Below are 17,300 nucleotides of genomic sequence, written 5' to 3' on the forward strand. Positions count from 1 at the left end.
CCCATAGCCCTGTTTGCTGATACACACGTGTGGTTTTCCCTGAGGTCAGAAGTTTCTAATAAAGCAACAGGGCCTTGGTCTGTCCTGAAAAGCCACAGCTGGACTTCCAGGAAGCAGCTGGTGTCAGGGCAGACATTTCCCATCACATTGGCTTCTACTGGCCCACTTGACACTCAAGTCCAGAGTCCTTGGAATATCTGGGTCTCCTGGGCCCAAGAGCCTCTTATTTCTGGTTGTGCCTTCAGTGAGACTCCTGGAGCCCCCCACCCCACCAACCCCCGCCTTGTGAAGCCTCCCTGGCCAATGGGGGTAGTGGGTCTTCTCTCCACTGCTGCTGCTGCTGTGGCTGTGTAAACAGGCCTACATCTTCTAGATGGAGAGGGACAAGAGCAGTGAAGGAAGGAAGTCTGTAGGCTGTGTCAGTGCATCACCTGTAAAGATTGTGAGACTCCTGAACACAGGGACTGCATCTATCCTATTCACTGGTCTTTCCCCAGCTCCCATCATGGTACCTGGCACGTACTGGGTGCTCACATAAATGTTTTTGCAAAGCTGAATAGACCCTGTGAGGGCATCATTATTGGTCCCATTATACAGCAGCAGCAGCCCCCAGTTATACCTTCCATTTCTACCATGCCTGCCACACTTGTAATCACCTTTTAGGTTCACCCCGTTTCTTGCCAGACTGTAAACTCCAGGAGTGGAGGGATTGTGTTTTACTTGCTCACTTCTGTATCCCCAGAAGTGCCTGGCACAGAGGAGATGCTCAGCAAATATTTCTTGAATAAATGGATGGATGGATGGATGAAGCTCAGTCAGATCATGTATTTTGTATAAGATTACACAGCAGAACCAGTTAAACCCAGTCTCTCCAACCAGGGTGTGAACTCCATGAGTCCTGGTTTTTTTTTACCACAGGATCCTTGGCACTATGACCAGTTCCTACATATAGTAGATGCTCAATGAAAAATAATGAATGAATGACTTCAAAGACTGAGCTTTTAAAATTATTATTATTTTGCCACACTTTTTAAGGAGACATGGGACCTTATGTGCAGACACATCACAAGTCCCATTTTGAGAGATGGCAGAATTTAAAGATACAGGCCATTTTGCAATAGCAAGGATCAAAGGCGGGGCAAGAAGAGCAGGTTGATTGAAGTGTGAGCTCCCTTTTCTGTGGCTGGAGCACTAAACTGCATCACCTACAGCCATCAGGAAGTGAGAGCCGCAGAGCACAGGGTTTCCAGCTGCCTATCACTGAGACATCAGGGTCAAGGAGGCCAACAGAAGCAGAGGCAGCCAGACCTTCAGGAACCCTGCAAAGAAAGCAATTATAGGGCTGCTGCTAACATGGATGTGTTTTTGTGCAAAACTAACATTAGGTGCCTCCTCTAGACTGACCAGTTAGGAAAGGATACCCTCTCTGGGCTGATCAGTTAGAAAAAGGAAACTTCTTTCTCTTGATCTGCTCTGAAATCCAATTAGAGAAAGATGCCACTCAGAGTAGAAAAATAGAGAAAGGTGCCCTCTCAGGTGGACCAGATTGAAGAAGACAGTCTTTCCTCTGGCATTAGGAAGGGCATTGGTAGCCCCTCAAAAGGACACTGATGTGCAGGGCCCAACCTACTCAAGCATCCTTTGTAACCTTGAGATATTCACAGAGGAGAAGCCTCTTAGGAACACCTTAGATCTCCAGCTCCAAGGTCACTGGTACAGGGTTGGACTAGCTCAGGTAAAACACTAGGTTGGTGTAACAACTCCTTCAGATCTAGATACCAGGAGCCAAGAAGGGCAACAGTTACATTAATTCACTTTTCATCCATATTTTCAGACAAGTCAGTCAAAGGCCATAAAATGCCACCTGTCCCTGGCCTTTGTCATCAGAGAAGCAGAGAAACAGGGTTTCTTGTTTGTCTATTGTGTTCATCCTGGAACTAAGCATTGTCTTTGGCATGTAGTAGCACTGAACATATATTTGTTACCTGCTGAGTGAATCCTGAAAATAGTGTTAGAGATAAATCACAAAGCTTCAGGAAGTGTCCAGGATGCAGATCTAGTATGTGCATGTCTACTAGGTATAAGTTTGTTTAACTGTGTGTGTCTGTACCTGCAAATATGCATGCATGCAACTCTAGCTGTCTGTGTATCTGTGTGTACAAATATGAATATATGCATATGACCTGGTGTGTGTGTGTCTGTGTGTGTGCAAACATGTCTGGGTGATGTACATTCTGGGGTGCCTGTCTATGCATGCCTGTGTCTGTGTGCACATGTGCACTAGTGGGGGACAGCATACATATATGTGCATATGTACATCCCCAGGACCAGGCATTTCCACAGGTGCAGTCACCTCTTCAGAGCTCAGGCCAACCAGGCCAGGTGCTCCAGCACATCCTGGGCTTATAGATAAAAGCCCCAGAGGAAGGTTCTCGTGGATGCCCCCTGAAAAGGGGACCTGAACTTACCCAGGCTGCTGGAAGCAGCCCTTGAGACTACGGCCTGGACATCTGTAGATGGAAAGAGAAGGATCAGTGTGAGGAGAAGGCATGCAGTTGGCAAAAATCCTGAGAGAAAGCCCTTCAATTTGCTCTTCTCCTTGCAGCCAGAGTAGTCTTTTTAAAACCCGGGCCTGATCATGTCATTTCCCTGCTTTTGACCTTTCAGGGGTTCCCCACTACTTTCAGGAGAAATGCCCCAGAACTTAGCAACAACTGTAAGTCCCCACATGGTCTGGACCCCACTACATCAGCTTATCCTATACCAACATCCTCTTCTTTCCAGCCTGCCTGGCCTTTTCTCAGTTCCTCTAGCAGGCTGGGCTACGTCCCACTACAGGCCCTTTGCCCATGCTGTACCCTCTGTACCCTGAGATTCCCTTCCCCTCACCCCTTTTCCCTGACCCCTCTTAGTTAATCCCTCCTCAGTTGAATAATGTCGGCTCCAGTGGTCTCTAAGTTCCATGTGAACCAGATCTGTGTCTGCTTTTGCTCACCACAGGATCCCCAACCACTAGTACAGGGCCTAGTACACAGGAGGCAGAAGAACAAATTTGTGCAACAGAAAGAACACATGACTTGGAACTGGTAAAAGGAATGCAGCTTATAGTCCACCTTGCCCCACAGAATTGACTTGCTCCAGTTCTGAACATAGTAAGATCCACATGTTGAGTTCTGTCATTCCTCCTCATCTCCAGAGAATATTCCCCACCAGGAGCATGGGAGGAGGGAGTATCTTTCTTACTTTTCCGTGTGATGGGACCCAGGTTCAGGACATGGGTTTGGTCTATGATGCCCCCACTGCGGAATCTGGTCCCAGAGCAGGTCTGCAGGAAGAGGGCAACAAAGAAACCCTTCCATGAGGGAGACTGAATGTGGTCCTGCCGTGGGGAATGGGCTGCACTCCTCACAAGGGCATCCTCCTGCCTCAGTCTGGGGCTTGAGGATGGTCAAAGCAGGGGTTGATCTGCATACCTGGGCTCATGCCCCACCTCTACCATTTGTTAGGTATATGATCTTAAGCAAGTTACCAAAGTTCTCTGAGTGGCTCATATAAGGAACTAATAAAATTCCTCCCCTTTAGTTACTGCAAAGAATTAAAAAATTAACACAGATAAGGTGCACCTGGTGCTTTAAAATGTCAGCTTCTGTTATCAGAACACAAGCGTGCAGATAAGCCAGAGCATTTACCAGCCAGTTGCAATGCACTGATCTCACCTGATTTCCCAACAGCTTAGGTCTCTTACCTGGCCACGCCCACCCCGTCTTACTGCTCATTCTATTCCTGGACTAAAAGAGAAACACAGCCAAAATGTTTATTTTCTTTTAGACCTTGTGGCCAGATGTCTTTGGTTATTGGAGATGGGCGAGGGAGAGGTCATGGCAAGCAGCCTGAGGGAGGAAAAGGCAACTCACAGGTTTGCATTTTTCATTAACAGTGTCGCACAGATAGACTTCACAGTGCAGATAGACCAGGTCGTAGTTCCCAGCAAAACGGAACATCTGGACAGAAAATCGGCCCTGAGGGGACTCCCCATTCTCCACCACCTGGATGGTTGAGTCCTTAGTGCGTGGACATCTGGGAGATTTAAGTCATAAAACATGGTTGGTTAAACAAGCACTCTATGGCCAAACTTCCTGCACTTGATCTTAGCCAAAAGGCCGAGAAGCAATTATGGCCAAACTTCTGGGTTCAACTCTCACTCCTCCTCCTATTATTTGCTGTGTGTCCTTGAGCAATTTAATCTCTCTGTGCCCCAGTCTCCCTGTGTATACAGGGAGTACTATTTGTAACCCATTTCATAAGATAGCTGTGAAAATTAAGCCAGTTAACTTTTCAAAGTGCTCACTATAGTATATGACACATAGTAGATGCTACATATATATGATGGTGAAGTAAAACTGTGGTCAGCACAGAGTTGAAACTATGTGATGAAGTCAGCTTGGTTTCCTAGGAAATGACATTCAGGATCCTTAGCTACCATTCCTTTGCTATCTTTTATGTAGGTGGTTCTAACTATAACAGTGGGCAACTTCCAAGTCCTGAGGGGCAATGACCAAATGGGAGTGTGTGTGTGTGTGTGTGTGTGCCCATCTGTAAATGTACACAATGGCACCTAAACTCAAAACTGCACATGCAATGACTCATGTATGTGCTGGGCTGGATCAGGACACATGAGCAGACAAATTGGGCATCTTCTCTGCTATTTTACATGATTTGCTCAGAATTGATTTAGGAGAGGGGCTGAATGCTGATTGCACAGAGGAAGAACTGAGAAGGAACCTCTTTGCTTTGTGTCCCCCACAATTCAGATCTGATTGCAAAAGTGCACACTCCACTTGGCAAAATAAAGGCCCTGAGGTTAAGGGGACCCACTGCCTGAAAGACCCATGCACACAACCTGAGCAGGGCATCCAGCCCCTCTTACTATCTCCCCAGCCGGCTCCTCCTTACACATCCTGAGATGTTTGACATCTCTCTCAGACTGGTGGTCCCCAATCCAGCTCCCACACATGCCCAGACAGAAAAACAAAGGCACATCCAGCATTTCTTCCTGCTTCTTTTTCAAAACTTTCCAAGCGTTCCACAGCTTACATGTTCAACTGCACATATGCTCATTTCATATATGAGAACATGAATAGTCAGACAGATGAGATGGCTTGTGTCTCTGGACAAAGAAACAGCAAAGCCTAGATGTGAACCCAAGTCTCCATGATGGCTCAATCAAGATCATGCCAACCCTTTCCCAATTTTTTTTTGCCTTACCTAGAAACCACCTTCATGTATGTTTTCCTGTGTTTCCCAACATCTGTATTATTATCTACTTACTATTTTCATCAAATACATGTAAATTTTTATTGGAATACATCAATTTTTTCAGAAGAATCTTCAGATCCTGACCACAAATGGCAAACCAGTATCGCTTGCCATAAGCAAAACATGACCATTTACAGATAAATACAAAGTAAAACAGTGCTATTAATTTTAGTTAGCTACTGTCACAGCTAAAGGCCCTAAAACAGACTTCTGCTTTCTTTCTGCTGCAAAGGGGATTAGCAAATAACAGAGAAGTGTAAATGTCAGATGAGCACCCAACTGAGACTTTTCCCTTGATGTAATTAGACACATTCTAAGAACTGAATCAGGAATAGGTCACTGTGTTCTTGACTATGCTACTAAAATTGCAAATGCCTCTCCCCTTTTCCTGCTTTGGGTTTTTCCTGTAGCTCCATTACCACTGACATGCTATGGATTTCATCTTGGTTAATTATTGGTCTCTCCCCACCCCTTGGAATATCAGCTGTATGAGGGCATAGAGGTTTGTCTGTTCTATGCACTGTGTTATCCACAGAGCCTGGTACACAGTAAGCTTCCAGAAACATCTATTCCATTTTGAATGACAGTGTGAATTACTTTCTCACAGTGTGGCCCATGGTTCTCCAATGCCTCTGGAGTAAAAAGCAGCACTTCTGTGTCCTCCCTTTTACAACTGGCCCTTGATTAACTGTCTCCAGTGCACTCCTCCCAGCCAAGTCCTGCTTGCTTGCCTCCTGCCTTGGGTGGGTGCACCTTTCAGTCAGGTTTCTTAACCTTTTCTTGAGTCCTGGACACCTCCAGCCTTCTGGTAAAGCCCATGCATCCCTCCTCAAAAATAATGTTTTAAACACATAAACTACCTAAGATTATAAAGGAAACCAGTTAAATTGAAGTGTAGTTCTCAAAATATTCAAGCATTTGATATATATATATTATATATTTACATATCTATTATAAAAATTTTTTAATGTTTATTTTTTATTTATTTTTGAGAAACAATGTGAGTGGGGGAGGGGCAGAGAGAAAGGGAAACACAGAATCCAAAGCAGGCTCCCAGCTCTGAGCTGTCAGCACAGAGCCCGACGTGGGGCTCAAACTCACGAACTGTGAGATCATGACCTGAGCTGGTCAGGATGCTTAACCGACTGAGCCATCCAGGTGCCCTTTTACATATCTATTATATATAAATACATACTGATAATACATTAAATAATTTCTAGTAGAAACTGTAATATTCTAGTAACTGAAAAGTATTAACATGTGCAAATGTCCTGCTAATACTTTCATGATTTGTTGCCTATGTTCATAGTGGATGGTAATGTTAGATTTTCAGCTAGAGATGAACAAATATAAAGATGTACTTTTCCCCAAATCCCAATCCAGAGATTGCCCCGTTCTTCCCTGGAATTCCATCCAGGAGCCTCACCTGTCCTGGATGATGAAGTACCTCAAGGGGTCTGTGGCATTGCCGCTGGGTGTGGCATAGCAGTTGGTCATCAGCAGTGCAAACCGGGACAAGTCACCCCCATCCAGCATGGTGCCCACGTAAAGAAAGGCCTCTGTGGCCAGGGTCACGGAGGAGCCTTGGTAGGGCTGTGTGTAGGCAGGGCTCTGGAAGAGTGCCATCCGCACGGTGAACATGCCTGTCCCACCCACACTGATGTTTAGGGTGCTACAGGGAGAGAGGGGCTGGTGAGAAAACCAGATCTGAGAACAGCAACACATGGCCCACCCTTTCTGGTCTGCAGTCCTGGGCAGTCCCTGGTAGCTCTCTGCATTTTTATCCAGCAGTAGGACTGGAACCCACCACCACTGCAATGGTTGCAAACTGCAATGAGCAGACATGGGTCACCTGAGGATCTTGTTGAAATGCAGGTTCTGGTTTGGTAGGTTTGGGTCGGGCTTAAGGTTCTACATTTTTAACAAGCTCCCACGTGTTGCTGTTGCTGCTGATCCATAGATCACATGTCTACCTCCCTCACATGGTAGCCCTTGCCTTTAAGAAGTGCAATAAACAAATTCTCAAGGGAGTCACCTACATTTCTTCTTTGGTCTCAACCTGGAACCGTTGAAAGGGAGACTATGAGTCCTACAGGCCTAAGTCAGAGTTCTGGTTCTACCTACAGCAGAAGACAGGGGTTTTGTAAATTTGTAAATTTATTTGTGGTTACAAGTAAACCACACTGGAAATAGCTGCACTGATGTAGACTTCACAGGATGAGCCAATAAAGGACATTGTAAGACTGATACCCTAGAAACAAGGTGTATGATAAAAGCGCAGTAAAGCAGAAGTCCATGTTATAAGTGAGAAGTGGGTTGTTGGCTTGGACTCAGATTTGGAGTAAGGCAAGATTCCCAGCTCAAAGCAGAGACACATCTGCACACAGATGTTTTGCTCCCTGAAGTCTGTCAGGCTGAGACATGGCCACCACGTTGCTTCAGTGAACTGCTTGACCAGATGATGACCCATCCAAAGGTAGATAATGAGCAACCTTCTTCCCCCAAGTAAGCCAGGCACCCTCATCAGTGCCTAGTGCCCTTCCCCAAGTCTGGTTGGCCCAAAGAGCATGTAACCATGGGTGAGCTTCACAATTAAGGCCATGGTAGAGTGGGGACTCTGGGCCTGATGGCCTGGGTTTGAATCCCAGCTCTGTCACTTACTAAACTCTACTTTCGGACAAGTTCCTCAACCTTCTCTGAGCCTCAATTTCCACATCTGTATAATGGGAATAATAATAATAGTAATACCTATACCTCTTAAGGTGCTCTAAGATTTCACTGAGATTTCCTGTAGAGCTGTTAGCACAATGCCTGACATATAGTCAGCTCTTCATAAATGCTTGTTCTAATTACAACTGTAATTTTTCCAACATCAGCATCATTGGCTTGTGAGTCGTCCTACTTAGAGATTTTCAGTTTTATTTGGCAACAGGATCCTTTTATTATTTTTTTAAATAATAAAACCACATGTGGCACCCATTATAGGTGGAACATCTCTGGTTCACCTTGTAGGCATCCCCAAAGGCACTTCCTTAAAGACCCTGAAACCCCAAGAGGCATAATTTTAAATCCCTCTTTAGTTAACTCCTTCTTTTTACAGAGAAGGAAGGAAACAGAGATTCAAATATGGCATATGATTTATGTATCATATAAATAGCAGGTAGAGGCCCTAATATTTGATTTACATATGCAAAGCACTATTGTGCTTCTAATAAAGTACTGCTAAGTCCATTTCACTGAAGACCATCACCCAGGGTGGGGCTATCAGTTTCCAAAGCCATCTTGTTAGTATGTGACAGAGCCTGGATTTGAATCTGGGCTCCAGTATTCCCAGTTGGGCTGTATTCCATTGGGAATGCTCGCTCCCAGTACCCCCACCCAGCTCCTTATGGCTGGCAGTTGACAGGGAAACTGAGGACCTGGTGGTTAAGGGGTCGTGGGGTGGAGCCAGCCAGGGACACCGGGGACCCTCTCTGGCCACACCTGACCATTGGCTGCAGGGAGGTCTTCAAGCTGACTTTCATGTCCAGGGGGTAGGAGCACGCAAAGTTGATGTTGATGTTGAGGTCACGGATGATGATCTCATCTGCCAGGTAGAGGGTGTTGCTGTACGTGGCATGGGTTTCATTCCTCTGTGTTGGAGGGTGGGAGTGGGAGAAAGGGGCATGAGAATCTGAGTAGGACTCAAAACCAAATGGGTTTCTCTAGCTACCTGTGAGCTGTCCTCCCAGCTGTCATAATCAAAAGTTATAACAACAGCAGCCATCTATGAGCATGCATCACGTGCTAGGTCCTGAGCGAAATGTTCCTCTGGCATCACTGTATTGGCCCCTTCAATGACCCTAAGCTCTACTATCTCCTGCCTCATGATGAGGAGATGGGGCTTCATAGAAACTGACTAACTCTGAGTAACTTGCCCACAAGACGGGGGATCTAAGAGCCTGGGCTTTTCCACTTAGGCCATGTTTCCTCTCTCATACACTAAAAAGACTAAAAACCATGTCCTGACTCATTGTTAATGCTGGAATTTTAAACGCTACATGCAGCAAATGAAAACTTCCTTCTTCCTTTCTTTTGTCTTCTTTCCTTTTCTTTCCGGGGGATGAGGGAGTTGGGGAAGCAGTGTTCACTCAAACATTGACCTCTGGGTCCCTTTTGAGGAGGTTTCTGTAGGTGAAGTCCTGGTTCTCTAGACACCAGTGATGCAGACCTTGCCTGCCAGGATCACCCAAGATAGACAGACCTGCTTCTGAGCCCAGTGCCAATACCTACTGGCTGAGAAGAATTACTTTCCTGTAGGCCCTTCTGTTCCCATCTGTAAAATGGGGAACTGTCATCAGGATCATTCTCTTTATTTGAAGCTAACATTTATTAAGCACTTACACTGTGCCAGTCACTGTCCTAATCACTTCACATACAATAACTCATTTAATCCTCTTAAAAGTCCTATGAAGTAGGTACTATTATCCCATTTTATAGTTGAGGAAACTGAGGCACAGCCAGGCTCATACAACTGGGAAATGATAAAGCTAGGGCTTGAACCAGGCAGTGCTCTTACCCTGTCCCACACTGACCAGCACATACCGTCATCACTGTCCCACAGGGGCCATCCCTGGCTGGGGTCACCACAGATATCCAGTCCCGGTCTCCCCTCTCAATGAAGCCTGAGCACTGGCTGTCACGCAGGTACATGAAAACTTTCTCAAAGCCCAGGCTCTTCAGCTGGCACTTGCTCAGGGACACCTTGATGTCATTGGCCCCACACTCCAGCCTGCGCTCCAGGTGGGAGAGATCTGAAATAGGCAGGGAAGGTGGAATTGGAAGCCAGTGACCACAATTCGGGGTCCACCACATCTCCAGGCCCTGGGCCCAATTGGTTGGGCTATCCACCACCTGGAGGGCACTCAGATTAGCCTCTGTCTGTTCTTGCTGTGGTCTTCCCTATCAGAGGGACTGAGACACAAGATTGGACTCTGAGAATCACTGGATGGATTCAAGTGGCCATCCGTCAGCTCCTTGTTAACCTTCTATGTGGATTGTATACAAATGAAAACATTTTTGATCCATTCACCCCCCAGCAGTAAATACATTGAATCTCAGTAAGACAAAACAAAACAACACATTAATTATAGTATCTTTCCATCCTTTCTATATCAAAGAGATAGTCCTCACTAGTTACTAATGTTTTTAATGCTCTGCACTTACTAATTTCCCTTTCAAAACAACAGAATGCAGATATCAGGCTAAGTGTTTGGGGAACAAAATAACACCTAGCTGGATTTTTTTTTTTACTTTAAAATTGAAGTATTACACAGCTGCTAGAATTTAATAGTTTTCTTTTCTTGTATTCATTTTTACTGTTACCTTCTATCGAAGGTGTTACTTGCCACAGATAGATGCAGTAGTGACCATCAATGTCCCAAGTTTATTTCAAAGAAGAAGGATTCAATCAATTTAAAGAAAAACAAGTTACTAATAAAAATCCCAGTATAAGCTAGTACTTGCATAAAGAAAAATTGTAAAATTGGAACTTGGATGTGACTAAAATCATGACTGAAGTTTGGGAGATACTTTTCTGCTTCAATCATTGTACATATGGGGAATCTGAGGCTCAGAGATGGCCAGAGCCCTGCTATGGATCTTCCAGGGGTCAGTGGAAGAAACCGCAGGCTGGTCACCAGTCCTGTGTTCTTGGGCTGCAGAAATATGGCTTAGGTAGTCTTTGGCCAACAGGTAGCACCTTCCTCTGTCCTGCTGTGGTGTGGGAGCCTCAGAAAGAAGGTGGGGATAAGGAAGTCCCTCAAGCTCTGGGAGCTTTGGGGCCAACTAAAATGAGACCAGGAGCCTAGAGAGCTTCTGCTGGTTTTAATAGATACTACTGGACCTTCTTTTCACTCAAATTGGATGATATGTATCACACAGGACTATGTCCCTCCCCCAGTTGCTGACATTTCTCAACACCTTGCCTCCTCCCACTGGCCTCACCAGTGATGTTGGAGTCCTGTTTGCACTGGCAGCTCCATGTGCCATCATCCATTTTGCAGTCCTCGTCTATACTGCACTCCTCACACGTCCCCAACACAGAGCTTGGGTCTGCAGAGTCACAGACACAGACAGTCAGCAGGGATGCTCCCCAGGCTCCTGTGGTGCCCACCCAGGCCTGGAGTGGAGGTGGGGGTGGGGGGGAAGACGCCCACTCACCTGTGCAGTAGGCCAGATAGCACTCGGGGGGCGCGGTCAGGTTGTAGACGTAGTAGCCAGCACAGGCCTTCACTTGCACAGGTGCGTCCCACAGGCAGCAGTGGCCCCTCCAGTGGGCACAGGTCGTGCGGCTCACGATGCCCTCATCACTGGACGGGTGCGTGCCGTTGAGCCACATGGGCGCAGCCGTATTGCAGCTCAGGACCGGCACGCAGGTCTCGGCCAGGCGCACGCCGCCCTGCCCCACAAAGCGGTACCAGCCGCTCAGGCCTGAGTCACAGGTGTAGCCTGCCCCGTACTCAGAGCTGCGCCAGTACTCATCTAGGATGTGGTGTGCCTGGCATGGGTCCACGCACACAAGCATGTCGCCCTCAGGCACGCAGTCCAGTCCTGGCCCGCAGGAGCCTGGGGAACACTCACAGTGCCACCCATCACCCCAGTAGCCAGCGGGGCACACGCATGAGTAGTTGCCTTTGTGGTTGATGCAGGTGGCCAGGGCGTGGCAGCGGCTGAGTCCCGGCTCAGCACACTCGTCCACGTCGGTGCAACCCAGCCCAGGCATCAGGCGGAAGCCGTCAGGGCAGGTGCACAAGTAGGAGCCCAGCATGTTTACACAGATGCTGTCCTCGGAGCAGTTGTGTGCCCCAGAAATGGCACATTCGTCCAGGTCCACGCACATAAGGCCGTCGCCGGTGAAACCCACCTGGCAGGAGCAGGTTGTGGCAACCCCATCCTCCATGCAGGTGGCATTGCTGTGACATTCAGAGCAGCTTCCTGCGGACAGAAGAGCCCAGCCTCAGAGTAGGGACACCTGGACCAGTGGTCACCAAGAGAGTCCTCCTATATCCCTTTGGGTACCATGTTCTTTAGACTTGGTCCCTGGAGGACTCCCTCCAAAACAAATAAACAAAACTCCCCTTATGATTGCACTGTGCATTCTTCTGTGTTTAGCATTGCTTTCAAACTGTGTCTTCTTTTAAAATATCCATGTTTCTACATCCAGAGGAATAATACAGAGTTCTTGACACTTTGGTAGGATTTAGGTGACCCTGTCATCCCTTCCCCACTTTTGAACATTTAATGCCTTTTGCTCAGATCTTCCCTGCCTCTTCCCTGAAGACTTCCCCAGCTCTCCCTGACAGGGGCAGTCACACTTTGTGTGACATCCTCCATGACAATAAAAGCCATAAAGATAATGAGCTGTTGTTTATTAAGCACTTAAATTTGCATGTGTGCTTTTCACTCATTATCTCATTGAATCCTCCCCAATGGCCCCTAGGGGATTGCTTCTGTGTTTACCCTTATTTTAAAGATGAGCAAACTGAGGTTCAGAGGGTTTAAGCCATGTGCTCTGTTGGTAAAAGCCAGGACACAAACCCAAGTGGCAGGACCACAGAGTATATGCTCTTAACCAAGACACTGAAATGGCATTTACTGTGCCCCCGAGTACTCCAGCTCATGGGAGGTGCCCAGCTCCCTTTTCCATGGAGAAGCTGAAAGCTACATGAGGGTGATGTAAGACCCGATGGAAAGACCTCTTAAGAATGCAAGGGGAGGTATTTGGGAGCCACTTAGGTGTTTTAAACCTCCTGTGTGGTTAAGTATGTTCCCGACTTTCCAGTAAAGTGGCAGGGGACCTTAGTGGTATTCTAGACTCTTGTGATCTAAGAACCACAGCATTAGCATCACCTGAGAGCTTGTCAGAAACGCAGAATTTCAGGCCCTACCCAGGACCCACTGAATCAGAGCCTGCATTTTAGCAAAATTCCCATCTGAGTCCTATATACATTAAAGTATCAAAATGTATTTAGAATAAATCAAATTCCAAGCATGACAGGAGAGAGAGCATGACCTCCTCTGCTAATAGTGGCATTGTTCCCTAGACACACACACACACACACACACACACACACTTACTTGCTTCTGAGGTCTCAATGGTGACAGCTGTTATGACCCAAGAGGTTACCACCACTACCATCCGCATCAGGGTCAGAGAAGAAAGCCGCCCCATTCCTTCTGCTCTTCACAGCTACTTCTGATCTGGGGAAGACCTGCCCAAAGACAAGGACAGGTTGACCCCCTGGGTTTTCCTCCCAGTCTGTGATGCCTGGAGTCCTGTGAACAGAGATGGATGGGATAAACGCATGATCTAACTCCCCTCCCCACAGTTGGGAGGAGTGCTTTGGTTGTGCACTGCACAGCTCCAGAAGATGCCATTTATATGAACTACAAAAAGTGTGCAGTGCTGTGGCCCCTGCTTTGGTGGTTTTCTCATCTGTGACCCCACCCTTACTCCCACCCACATGCCATCCTCTGCTCCCCAAGTCTCAGTGCATCTGGAAGAACTGAGTCTCATTTGGAACAGGAAGCAGCAAGATAGGGTAGAATGTTCTGGACTCACCATCATAGGAGGCAGTTTTGGGTTTTAACAGCCAACTGCTGATCCCTGCTGGGAAACTTTCAGCTTGCCCAGATCCATTTATTTATTCAACAAACATTTATTGAGTAGCTACCTTGTGCCAAACAGGGAGCTACACACCAAAGAAAACAATGAACAAGATAGGCAAGATCCCTGACTTCATGCAACTCACATATCACAAAGAAATAGCTTGAGATAAGAAACTTGAGAGGCGATTAACCCTCACAATAGATTTTAATGTTTCCAGAGCAGTCACTTATTATTTCACTCAATTGGTGAAATAATCCTAGGTGGGTACTACTAATACTACCCTAATTTTTCCAGTAGCAAAGTAGGGTAGCATGGTGGTTAAATGTGCGGGACTTGGAGCCTGTAACAGGGATCCAAATCCCCGTTTTACCAACCACTAACAGTGTGACTTTCGGCAAGGTATTTCATTTCGGGAAGAATTAGTTTTCTCACCTATGAAATATGGGTCATTGCTTCCACAAACTGAGTGCCTGTGATGTGCCAGGCTTAGTCTGAAGTCCCTGTGATCAAAGAACTTGTGTTCTAGAGCGGTATTTTCCAAGCCTTTGTGACTAGGATCTGCTATAAAGAAAATATTTTTTGCCATAAATTGGTACAGTTGTTGGGGCGCCTGGGTGGCTCAGTCAGTTAAGCATCTGACTTCAGCTCAGGTCATGATCTCACGGTTTGTGAGTTTGATCCCCGTGTCAGGCTCTGTGCTGACAGCTTAGAGCCTGGATCCTGCTTCAGATCCTGTGTCTCCTTCTCTCTCTGTCCCTCCCCTGCTCACGCTCTGTCTCTCTCTGTCTCACAAAAATATATTTTAAAAAATGTTAAAAAAAAGTTAAATTGGTGCAGTTGCTTGTGTATGTGCCTGCACACACACACACACACACACACACACACACACACACTAGAAGTTTTATAAAAAAAATTCTTATCATTACTGTGTACATTGCTTGTTGACATTGTCTATAGTATTTAGTTAAAAGAAGATTTTGGATATAATCCACAAATTATTTCATGATCCACTAATGGGTTGTGATCTATACTTTGAAAACACTGTGGTGGGTAATAACTGACTGCATATTGTCATGGGTATTAACTAAGATGATATATTCAAAGCAGGACCTAGCACAGAGCCAATGCTATTGTTCACTGCTATATTCTCAGTGCCTGGTACATAGTAGACACTTAACTAACATGCATTGAATGAGTGAAGAAATAGTAGTCATTGTTATTAGAAAAGCACAGAGCACAGCCTCAAAGAGAGGGAAACTGGCCAACCAGAGATAATGAAGCCAATTATCAACAGAGGAAGGACTCACTCTAGGTCTGACCCTAGTGTCCAGTCTCTTGATTTTCTTCCCCCTTCTCCCAAGCAGAATGGGAATTAGAAGACAGCTAGGTGGGAAGAAGTGGCTAGAAGAAGAAAGAGCTGTAGATAGCCTTACCTGAAGCCAGAAAGGTAGAATTAATCTGTTTACAAGTATGTGCCTCCTATATATACATCTACCCCTGGCTGGCAGTCTTTCCTCCAATTATCCTCTGGTTCTGTTTCTTGAGATTGTTTTCTTGAGGGTGGAATATTTTCCCCTTTGGGCACAGTGTTTTCCTTTCCTAGGTTGCCAGGTTGTTGTTCTTTTTCCTAATATGTAGACACCCCAAATGATTGACATTGGGGGTCAAACTTGTGCCTGCAAATACAAGGCCTCTGTTTTGCACCTTTTGACATAAAGAGATTCCTGAGTTAGAAATTAACTGCAAAAGCAGTGCCAAGGTACTAGGCTTTTTCTTGCTCAATGAGAAGGACAAGGTGGACTCAAGGAGCCAAGCAGAGGCCAGTATCCCAAGCCAGGCTGTCTTGGGAAGAAAAGAGGTGTTTTTGTTTTTGTTTTTGTTTTATTTGAGAGAGGAGGCAAGACAGAGAGTGGATGGTTGGGGAGAGAAAATCCTAAGCAGGCTCCATGCTCAGCAAGAGCCCGACATGGGGCTCGTTCCCACGACCCTGGGTTCATGACCTGAGCCAAAATCAAGAGTCAAATGCCCAACCTACTGAGTGACCCAGGAGACCTAAAAAGGGGGTGTTTATTGTCCCCATTAGGACATGTACCTGTGGCCATTTGGGTTCCCTACCCTGGAGAAGGCACCCTTTAGAAGCACACTCCATCCTCACAGGCTCAGCAAGCTCTTCGATGGTCTAGGCATGGCAGGAGAGGAGCTGAAAATACTTGAAGGTCAGAGCCAGAAGATAATTCAGACATCACTACACCAGACCCACTCTGTGAAACAAAGATTCTGAGTTCCCATGAGGACAGGCCCCTTGGGAGGTGGATAACTTCATGACTGGGTATACTGACTTTTGAGGCAGTTGTTCTGGCTCTTGATCAGCCATTTATAGTGTGCCAGAGGGCTCATTTCTTAATCTTTCTGAGGTCATTTTTATTGTCTGTAAAGGGGAAGTGCCCATCTCCTAGAGTAGTTATGGTGATTAGAGGAGAAGATGTAAGGACAGACATGTAGTAACGATTCTACCCGTGGAAGTCACTGCCAATGCTGCTTTGCTGATGGACAGTCACAGGGGTAGGAAAAGGGAGAGCCCGGGCTCGACTCCATGACTCCTGACCCAGGCCCATGTAGATGACAGTTCAGTCTTAAGAGTCAGTCCCACTGAGAAAAATTGAATATGTGTGAACTTGGGCTGAGTAGGAAATGAACAATGACCCACTGCATGTACTTTTTCAGGATCTTTTTCATCCTGTCTCATTTAGTGGCAGGGTAACCATCAGCACTGTGCACTCATCTCCACAGGATAATTTTGTAGGAGTGAAATTTCTGGGTCAAAGAAGTGGTGCAGTTTTACGAATTTTGATACTTCTTCCCAAACAGCACCCCAGAGAGATTTTTAAAAATTATTTTATGGTCCCACCATAGTACCAACCCTGAACATTGTACACTTTCTTCTATCTTTGTCAAAAAAATAAGTAGAAATCTCATTATTTACTTTTGCAATTTTTCAATGAAAGGAGAAGTCATTGTCTCTTCATTTGTTGGTTATTTATTCTTTTCTAAACTGGCAGTTTGTTTGTGTCCTTTCCTTTTTTTTTTTTTTTCCTCCTATTGCTTAAGAAGAAAATAATCTTTTTCTCCATTTTGGATTGGGAATATCATTTCTGGTTGGTGCAAATGAGGCCCTGTCTAAACCCACATCCAGGTATCTTTAAGATTATCTAAAAGATCTAAAAGATATTCAAAAGATTAAAATGGAGGCTCTGGGTGGCTCCTGGAGTTGTCTGGGCAAAGGCCACGGGCGGGACCTTTGTGTTGGAGACTATTCATAAGTCCAATAACCATA

The 17,300-nt window shown here is 46.0% G+C and overlaps 2 protein-coding genes across 7 annotated transcripts in view; one reads left to right on the forward strand and one right to left on the reverse strand.

Annotated features, from left to right (window-relative positions):
- ACSM5 (acyl-CoA synthetase medium chain family member 5) overlaps positions 1-17,300 on the forward strand; it is a 110,445-nt gene that overhangs the window by 18,435 nt on the left and 74,710 nt on the right. The window lies entirely within an intron of this gene.
- Positions 995-15,554, reverse strand: UMOD (uromodulin). 4 transcript variants are annotated; one of them, XM_015067193.3, is made up of 11 exons: positions 15,400-15,553; positions 13,435-13,632; positions 11,518-12,291; positions 11,302-11,409; positions 9,901-10,109; positions 8,800-8,948; positions 6,743-6,988; positions 3,915-4,077; positions 3,244-3,325; positions 2,469-2,510; positions 995-1,319 (listed from the first exon to the last, which is right to left on the reverse strand). In XM_015067193.3, the coding sequence occupies exons 2-11, from the start codon at positions 13,526-13,528 to the stop codon at positions 1,258-1,260; spliced, it is 1,929 nt and encodes a 642-aa protein (XP_014922679.3). In that variant the 5' UTR covers positions 13,529-13,632; positions 15,400-15,553; the 3' UTR covers positions 995-1,257. The 4 variants fall into 4 exon arrangements, with proteins under 4 accessions (XP_014922679.3, XP_026898932.2, XP_053069596.1 ...); XM_027043131.2 differs by lacking the exon at positions 6,743-6,988 and having other exon boundaries at positions 15,400-15,554; XM_053213621.1 differs by lacking the exon at positions 3,244-3,325 and having other exon boundaries at positions 15,400-15,554.

This window comes from Acinonyx jubatus, chromosome E3, assembly GCF_027475565.1.
Source record: "Acinonyx jubatus isolate Ajub_Pintada_27869175 chromosome E3, VMU_Ajub_asm_v1.0, whole genome shotgun sequence".
Taxonomy (NCBI): domain Eukaryota; kingdom Metazoa; phylum Chordata; class Mammalia; order Carnivora; family Felidae; genus Acinonyx; species Acinonyx jubatus.